This window comes from Molothrus aeneus, chromosome 1, assembly GCF_037042795.1.
Source record: "Molothrus aeneus isolate 106 chromosome 1, BPBGC_Maene_1.0, whole genome shotgun sequence".
NCBI classification, from domain to species: Eukaryota; Metazoa; Chordata; class Aves; order Passeriformes; family Icteridae; genus Molothrus; species Molothrus aeneus.
The window spans coordinates 21,244,542-21,253,995 of NC_089646.1; the positions used below are offsets into that span (position 1 = coordinate 21,244,542).

General features: G+C 48.0%; 1 protein-coding gene across 1 annotated transcript; it reads left to right on the top strand.

Annotated features, from left to right (window-relative positions):
- The first annotated feature begins 832 nt into the window (after positions 1-832).
- On the top strand, positions 833-9,347 carry C1QL3 (complement C1q like 3). The gene is made up of 2 exons (XM_066552759.1): positions 833-2,208; positions 6,630-9,347. The coding sequence occupies exons 1-2, from the start codon at positions 1,621-1,623 to the stop codon at positions 6,807-6,809; spliced, it is 768 nt and encodes a 255-aa protein (XP_066408856.1). The 5' UTR covers positions 833-1,620; the 3' UTR covers positions 6,810-9,347.
- Positions 9,348-9,454: the final 107 nt, after the last annotated feature.

Below are 9,454 nucleotides of genomic sequence, written 5' to 3' on the forward strand. Positions count from 1 at the left end.
ATGATTTAGGAATCAATTCTGTTTGTTTATTTAAACAGCTCTTTGTGTACCTTGAAGATCTGTAAGCAGGAGAAGTGCTTTAATATTTTCTCTGCAACATTGCCACTAATACTGCACATTCACCTTCCCACTCAGTCACAAAGGTGCCCATCAGACCCTGGGGGAGGAGAAGACTTTCATGCAAAAAAAAAAAAAAAGAAAAAAAAAACAGAAAAAACCATCAGCAACAGCAACAAAAAAGCCAGCCTCCAAGATTTAATAAAATGCTGCCCCTGAGTTAAGCCAAAGAGATCTTTATATCAGGTCTTAAGCATCTGACGATTTGCATATAGCCCGGACTTTTCTTTGGCTTCTAAACAAAAGGGAGCACTTTCCCTCAGTGCCGGTTTGCAAGCAGAGCAGCGGCTGGCTCTAACACCGGCAAACACTGTCGCCAGTGATGAGCACGTCAATTTTAATTCACAGGAAAAACTATTTCCTTTTCTGCCTGTGTGGTTGCAATTGGGACGAGGAGGAAGAGGGAGACCCGAAATTGCCGTTAATCTCTTTATTATTGTGGGAGGTATATTTTCAAATAACTTTTACTTGGACAATTGGTAAAGCATCCCTGCATTTAAAGCGGTATTTCCCAGAAAACGCTAACATGGCAAAGTGGCCTCAGGGAAGCGTTAAGCAGGAGGTGGATTGACCTTTTAATTCTCGATCGGTGACCCGAAGGGTACCCAGAGGCTGCTAAGCACGTCTCTTCCTTTCGGTCTGCTTCAGAAAGAGCTGTCATCACAAGATGCAGCTAGTGAGTGAGGCTCACGATTTCGCTGTTCATCCGTTTGCGGGAGAGGTGGGGGAGGGAGAAAAGAAAAAAAATATATATTTCCCACACTGCCAGAGTAATGCCAAACTCTCTGTGAGTGGGAAGAGCAGAGCAGATGCTGGAATGAGATGCCAAAGCAGCTCCCCTTTCCCCTGCGCTTTTGGGTGCCTATAAATTGCTCCAGCGCGCTCGTCAGCCTCCTCCTCTCCTGGCAGGTGGCACTCGGGCAGGATCCCGCTCTCCCTTCGGCTCCGGCTCCGGCTCCGGCTCCGGCGGCGGCGCGGGCACTGGGCGGCGGGCACCGGGGCTCCGGCCGGGAGGCGCGTCCCCGCTGAGGACTGTCATCCCTGCGAAGAGAGAGAGAGGGAGGGAGAGAGAGAGCGGGGAGGCGAGCGGGGCGATCGCGAGAGGAAAGGCAAGTTCCAGGGAAAGTTGACTCGGACTGGCACAGCCTGCAAAAAAAAAAAAGTCGATCGCCAGCGGGAGCATAAAAGTGCGGGCGGCCGGGGCGCGGCGGCAGCTCTTCCTCTTCCTCTCCCGCTCCGCTCCCTCGCCCGCCCCGCGGCTGCAGCGGCCGCAGCGGAGCGCCGCGACCCGCGGGATCCCCCGCGACACCGGCGGCCCTCGGGAGGGCGGCCGAGCCCCAGGGGAGCCGAGCTCGCGCGGGCTCGGCGTTTTTTCGGCTCTGAGGAGGAACCCCGCCAACCATCAAGATTTTGTCCAAAAGCAGACAAGAGGATCGCCCTGCGCTGAGCCGGCTGGTGGGCAGCAGGCGGCGGCTGATAGCGGCCGGCGCGCTGGGGGTGGTGATGGTGCTGCTGCTGGTCATCCTCATCCCGGTGCTGGTCAGCTCGGCCGGCACCTCGGCGCACTACGAGATGCTCGGCACCTGCCGCATGGTCTGCGACCCCTACGGCGGCACCAAGGCGCCCAGCACGGCGGCCACGCCCGACCGCGGGCTCATGCAGTCCCTGCCCACCTTCATCCAGGGGCCCAAGGGGGAGGCCGGCCGGCCGGGCAAAGCGGGGCCGCGGGGCCCGCCGGGGGAGCCGGGGCCGCCCGGCCCGGTGGGGCCGCCGGGTGAGAAGGGCGAGCCGGGGCGGCAGGGCCTGCCGGGGCCCCCCGGGGCGCCGGGGCTGAACGCGGCCGGGGCCATCAGCGCCGCCACCTACAGCACCGTCCCCAAAATCGCCTTCTACGCCGGCCTCAAGCGGCAACACGAGGGCTACGAGGTGCTCAAGTTCGACGACGTGGTCACCAACCTCGGCAACCACTACGATCCCACCACCGGCAAGTTCACCTGCTCCATCCCCGGCATCTACTTCTTCACCTACCATGTGCTCATGCGGGGCGGCGACGGCACCAGCATGTGGGCCGACCTCTGCAAGAACAACCAGGTGGGCGCCGCGCCGGGGGCAGCCGGGGACAGGAGGGCAGGGGGGCCCCGGGAGGACGGGGGGTTCCCCGAGGGAGCGGACGCTGTGCGGGCAGCGGGCGGAGCGGCGCGGGAAGGGCGGGAAGCGGGCGGGGAGGGGGAGCCGGGCGGCCGCTGGAGGCGGCGCGGGTGCGTGCCGGGGGAGCGGAGCCCGAGCCCGGGCGGCGGCAGGGGAGCGATGGGGACCGGCGGCCGCCTCTCCGCAGCTGGCGGGGAACCTGCGGGGAACCCGAAGGCTACCGAGGGGCCGGGTGTTCTGCAGAGCCGAGGCCGCCCGGGCTGCTGGGTGAATGCGGACTCGACGCGCTCTCCTCTCCGAGAGCCGCGCCGCAGGTGCCGCTCCCAGCCCGCTGTCCGAGCAGAGCAGCCCCCGGCCCGCCCCGGGCGCGGAGCGCTGCCCGCAGCTCTGCCGGGACGGGAGCGGGGGGCGGGCGGACAAACAGCGCTGCCCCCGCAGGGGCGAGAAGAGCCCGGCGCTCCCTCGGGGAGGGGAAAGTCCCCGGCAAGAAAGGGGAACCAGGGGCGGTGGGTGAGCTCAGGAGAGGGTGCTGCTGTGTCGGGAAAGGGTGAGGTGCGTGGGAGGAAGGCAGCCACGGCACGGGACGGGGCTCCCACGCAGCGGAGCGCCGGGCTTGACACGCTCAGCCCCCGGCGGGTGCGAGGCTTCTTCTCCCTGTCAGGAGAGCTGGTGATAGAGCGAGCTCGGCGCCCGCAGACCTGAGCCCTTGGCGGGCCGGTGCCGGCTGACGGACCGTGCCAGGAGGCACACCGGGCGTCCAGGGGGCCCGGGCAGGACCCGAGTCTGTCGGCATCCCCTGGGCAGGATGAAGGCATCGGAAATAATTAAAGGCTTTGCGATGCTGCCGTCTGAAACACAGAGGAATCATCCCTTTTAATTAGGATAAGCGTAGCCACTGCCTGTTACATTGCCCCCTTGTAACCCCTCCTTCGCAATTTTGCGCCTTTTCCGTGAGTAGTTAACAGACACGGTTAGGCTGGCACTAATTCCTCCGGCGCTTAGAGGCACCGCCATCCCTCAAGGCTCTGGATGCCCAGGGACAGTGCGAGGTGCCCAATCGTCCCCATGTCCCCGGAGCTCCGCGGAGCTCCCGCCGGTGCCCCGGCCCCCGCGCCCCGGCGGCTCAACAGGTCCCGCTGTGCCCGAGCCGTCCCGGCGAGCGGGGCCGCAGGGCGGGCTGGCCGCTCGGGGAGCCCGGAGCCAGCGCGGCCGCTCCCCCTGGGCTGTTCGCCCTCCGGCGGGGCGGCTGCGGGATGGCTCGGCTCCCCGCTGTGTCCCCAGGACGGGACAGCGGCCCCCGTGTCCCCGCCGTGCCCGGCGGCCGCGCACGGCCCCGTTCGTTCGCGCGTCCCCTCCCCAGCCGAGCGCGGCCCTTTGTGCGCAGCGCACACGGGAGCCGCGGCCGCCGGTAAATTAATCTGATATGCCACTTAACCTTTTCTTTATGGCTCCTCAGAAGGACTGTGAAAACGGAATAATGAGGACATCAGCGGCAATTAATTAATTTAGAAAATATCTACCATAAATACTGTCTCAGCAGATAAACCAGACTAGTAAAACTAAGTACATCCTAATAATATTCACTTTGATATCTTCCTGCAAAAGCAATATTCTTCACTGCAGAAATACAATTTTACTTACAATTAAAGAATTGATCCATATTTATAGAGTGTTTACTTTCCTGAACCCTGAAAAATAAAAACATAGCAGTAGTTTTAGAGAAGCATCCAATTACAAATATTCAATTGAACCTGAGGTCTAACCATTTCTTAATATAGGTACTTCCAGTGCCAGACATGAGGCGAACTCAGAGTTATTCAAAGAAGAAAGAAAAAACCCACCTAAAGAGAGGTTCTATGTATACATTTGTATATACTATACAAGATATTTAGGGAAATACCTGCACATCAATGGTTTAAAATTGACCCACAGTTTTAATGCCTCAATGATTGATTAGGATTTTTACTTAAAATACTAAATGCTGATGTGACAGACTTTATGTATATTTGTAAGGAAGCTCAGAAATTTTGGAAGTAGTTAAGTGGAGTGACAAAGGCAACATTATAAATCCCATGTTCTCTAACAATGAAAAAACCGGAAATATTGAAAACTGTTTGACTTACAGGAAAAAAAAAAGCATTCCTAAGCAATACATATGTGAAACATCAAGGTCCCCAATGTGACCACATTGTCTGCTTTAATGGTTATCAAGCCTGAACAGGGAAGTGCTGAGGTGGCACAGCTTAGGGATGTGTGTGCAGGCTGAGAGCGTAGCTTCATGAAAGAACTTACATGGAACTTGTGAAATGTATTGTCTCATAACGCTTTAATTTTGAGATGCATTTACCCTCTTGCAGCAGTACACTCCATTCATTTGAGGAGAATTTATTTGAGACTGTTCTCCTAGGCTTTAAAAAGAAATTGTTCTGGCTAACCAAGCAAGAAGGTAAACCCACTAAAAATAGCATACAGGACCTTTGCTGCTACACACAGGGCAATAACATCTACATTTTGGTTTCTAGACTTTCAATATCCAGAATCTTTTTCTTTTTTCCAGCCAGTATGTATTATGTAGACTCTTAAAAATGAACTATCCATTGCTGTTGTAGCCAGTGTCCACATGCTAACTGCTGACTTCCTTAGGATTGTCACTGATGTAATTCAAATTCTCTCTTACCATCCACAAGATTTTATACAAATCCACAAAGCAGCATTTCATTAGGAAGTAAATGCGAATTTGAAAAGTCCTTTAAACCATTCTTCCCATCATTATGCAAGATCCTAGTTCTCTGTGAAAGTTTTTCTACCTTGTCTGTGGCCTTTTCACTCCTCCCCACCTGCCCTTTCCAATTCCACTGCTGGCAACCACCTCAGTCCATCACTTTCTCTGGAAGATCTTCCCAGGGTTAATGGCCCAGAGCCTTCAACTCTGCCCTGCCAGTCACTATTCCAAAGGAAACATCCAGCACTTAGAATAATTATTGCTTAGAAAACTAGCAAAAGAGATCACCGCTGTAAACAATACCAGGCAAGTCAGGACCAAGAAGTCCTGAAATAGTCGGGGTTTATCATCATGCCACGTATCGGTTTAAATTTGCAGCCTGTCACAGCTTTGCAAGCCTTTGCAGCCTTTCTCACTGTTCTTACAGGATGCATAAAGAATTTCCACCTACTGTGATTTTTAAGCTGTATAATGCCATAAGATCCTGCATGGTAAAGAATCCCCTCCTTTTTAACATTTCAATATTAATGTGAAATCATATCACATGAAAATTTAATTTGGAAATTTATCATGTAAACTTTGAAAGGAATCCATGGAAAATTGTGACTTATAGCCTATTTTTTTCAGTTCAGAGCAGAAAAAATCCCACATATAGTACGCCAAGTCATGCATTATTACTTAGTTCAGATTTGCAATGCCACTAAATCATTTACTGCTCTGTAACTACGCTAGAACAAAGACAAGCAACAAGCAGATGACGTGTTACACTGAAATAAATCACATACGACCATGTTTAAATATTTTACCAAACAGAGTCAAATTATATATAAATGATTTGGAGACTTACAATGGCACAGGCTGTTCATTGCTGGAAACCAACATATATCTTGAAATTACAGATTATTTCCAGTTTGCAAGAAATGTCAAATTTAATCAGTAGTGGAATACCAAGGGAGAAATGGGAAAAAAAGTATGTTTAAGGGGAAGTTGCAAATGAAAAGCCCTCAATGACTTGTAAATTTCAAAAACTCTTACAGCAAATAGTGACTTGCCTGTGATTTTTCAAAAGTGCATCTCTTAAAATACAGTGAAATTAAATGTTTGCTTACTGAACTGTGGTAATAGCAGTTTTTCCAAACCCAGACTGCTTGTGTGCATGGGTGTGTGGGGGGTATACTTCTTATATTCTTTTTTGCAGCATGATCCTATTCCTTAGTATGACAATAAACTGCCTCTGGAAAAAGTTCATCTTGGGGACTCCCTGTGGGCCTCCCTGTGGATCCTCAACATTGTCAATCACTGATACAAAAGTTACACCAAATGTAAAACTGTCACACAATCAGATTCAGTTCTCCCAACTCCAGCTATTCTTACACATATTTATAAAAAGGCTCCAGACATCGACAGAAGATCAGACAGTTGTGTATTCATCAGATGACAGAGAAAGGAGAATATTATTGCTTTAGTTTCAGAAGTACAGCAGGAGAAAATAAGCATTAGGAATGAACTACAATATACATTGCCAGATATTTAAAGTGGCAACTCATGCATGTTGAATAAAACTTTGAGGATATGCTTTAATTTCAGCAGGCAGGAAAAATTGCCTGAGTTTTCTTAACCAGTGGTTCTGTATTTTATGTAGGTTCGAGCTAGTGCGATCGCTCAGGATGCTGATCAGAACTACGACTACGCCAGTAACAGCGTGGTTCTTCACCTGGAGCCAGGAGATGAAGTGTACATCAAATTAGATGGAGGAAAAGCACATGGAGGAAACAACAACAAATACAGCACATTTTCTGGATTTATTATTTATGCTGACTGATAATGAGTAAAAAGACCCACCAAACCAGTCGAGAAACGAAGCCTGCCCTTCTAAGCGATGGATTGCGTGGCAAAAGTCAATGAAACAAGCACCCCAGCAGAGAGTGAGCACTGAACACCTCAGCAGTGGGGGGAAATGTTGAATGCTACCTGATTCACATCTGTGCAACACAGAGAAACCTTATGTTAAAAAACCACAAACCAAGTTAAGCAGATGTGCGATCCACTTCCGCCAAAGCAAATACTTCCTCATTGTTACGTGTCCATGTGAATGAAGTTCTGCCTAGATCAGATTTTTATAGGGAAGGAAAGCCCACCTAAGGACACTGAGTTATTTCTTCAGTGTATATGATACTTTGATGTGTTATGATCTTGCTGCTTTATCCATACTTCAGCTTTGGTTCTTGTGACTTACCTGCTAACAATGATGCTTGGAGTCCACTCATAGTGTGGTGAGGAATGATTTTACAATAAAAGGAAGAGGTAATCAAAATATACTTTCTCTCTGCAAAGAAATTGTTTGCCTTGTACTTTTCTTACCCTTCCACTTAAAACTAGAAACTAATCAGCTTTAAGCCTTAACTCAATGTTTCTGTTTTGTAGGTTTACATTAGACTTTTAACATAAAGATCAATCCAGTGGAGTTATTTAAATTTTGTCTTTCCCTTAGCTGTCCTCTAAAACAAAATGATAGAAGAAACACTATTTTCCCCTGAAGAATATAACAGTTGACAAACTATTCTATCGGACCATGTCCCCGATTCCACCAAAGCAAATCGCAAAACTCTCACTGCTATTAGTGGAAAAGGGATTTGGCTTTTAATTTGTATACATGTAAATATATATTTAGACAATTATTAGAGGCCCATTGTTGATGGTTAGTTGTGTAAATATTTAGAAAGCCTGGTATCCATACCATCAGACTAAGAGGCAGAGTGTTTTCTTTGCAGCAATTAGTCTTCATTAGTCTTTCAGCACTTAGTCTGTACCTGGGTTCTATTTTAATAAAGTAGTTACAGATTAATATACTGCAGATGTTCCACTAGAATTTCATAGGAATACAGACAACCTTTATTGTCTTAGGTGTCTTGTCTCACTGAAGTCAGTGGGATTTTTCCAACAAAGGAAGAGTGGGAGATCTGACACATGAGGAAATGCTGTCACACAGACTTTTTCCATGGAAGCTAGTACCAGTCTGTGGTAAGGTGTGCCTACGAGATGGACACAGAGAAGCATTTTACCAAAAATGATAACACATATGCAAAGAAAGAAGCAGATATTTACATGCAAAAAAAAAGTGTGTATTAAAACCTATTTTTCTCATTCATATAGATATAGATATATAAAGTCTCAAAGAAGCTTAATCCATATAGAGGATTAATGGCTTGGAGAATAAACTAAACAGAGATACATAGTTATAAAAATGCTTTAAAATCAGCCATAGCAGTAATGTCCACAGATTTTTTTTTTTTAATTCAGAAAATGGATTTATTTGCTTTGGTTTTGGGAGGCTGTTTCTCTCAGGTTAAAACTTGCAGATTTCATTCTAAACCCAAATTTCAGCAAGATTATTCAATTTCTTTAGCACAGTTTGTATTTATTTTTAACTTTTTGGCAAAATCAAGGTAACATTTCTGTAAATCATTAAAGAGTAACAGAGGCTACCCCTAGCATTACTATTGCATATACTCTGTCACAAGCAACCTTGTCTAATGTAATAAGGGTACAAACTTGGATTTATCAGCACTAAAATTTCCAAAGTGTCTGCCACTCTGACAAAAAAGCTCTCCAGTGCTGGCTACTCAGCAAAAGTCTGATAGGGATTTTACACATTGCCCTAAAAATTTCCTTTGAATGAGTGAAGCTTTTCTCAAACAGAACGTGTTCCTCCTTCTGCTTTGAGCCGTTCAATTCAAAACAAACGCCGAGCGAGCCCAGGCTGCTGAGAGGATCGCCAGGCAAACTCGTCCAGGGTTTACAAGGGGACATGGTGCTGCCAGCTGCTCGTGTATTATCTCACCAGATGGGTAATGCTTCTACCTTATGACTAAGTGCCAGCTCATGTCTGTGCATGGTAGTGGTTACTCCTGTTTAATTTCTACGAGGCAATTATTTCAGTACCAGATGTGTACCTGACTTGTCTGCTCGCTCCACTGTTGCTGTTGCTGGCCAGTGTAGAGATTCCCTGTGTAGTGTCCAGCAGTCCTGCACCTAGAGCTAGAGATCATTCACAACCAGCAATGTGCATTTACCACGGTGTGTACTGGTAAAGCTCAATACTACAAGGCATACATGGTCAAATTTGAAGAAGCTTCTGAAATCAGGCTACCACTGCTATTGGACAACACCATTTTTTGGATAAATCACCTGCCCTGGTTAAAGTTAGACAAGAGCAAAGAACACACTTTATGTGAAAACCACATATAAGGCAAACATTTCTTCCTTTTTCATCATATCTTGATATACTGATTTGTAAAGACTTATATCACAACCTTTGTTATAACTAATACAACTCATTAAAACTGTATTATGTAATATATTTTGAGTGCTGGTGTTGCATCCTTACAAAAAGAAGCTGGTATGTGTCAAGTTTTACATGATTGCTGTGAGACTCCAAGTTAATGAAAAAAAATTAATGCAATTAGA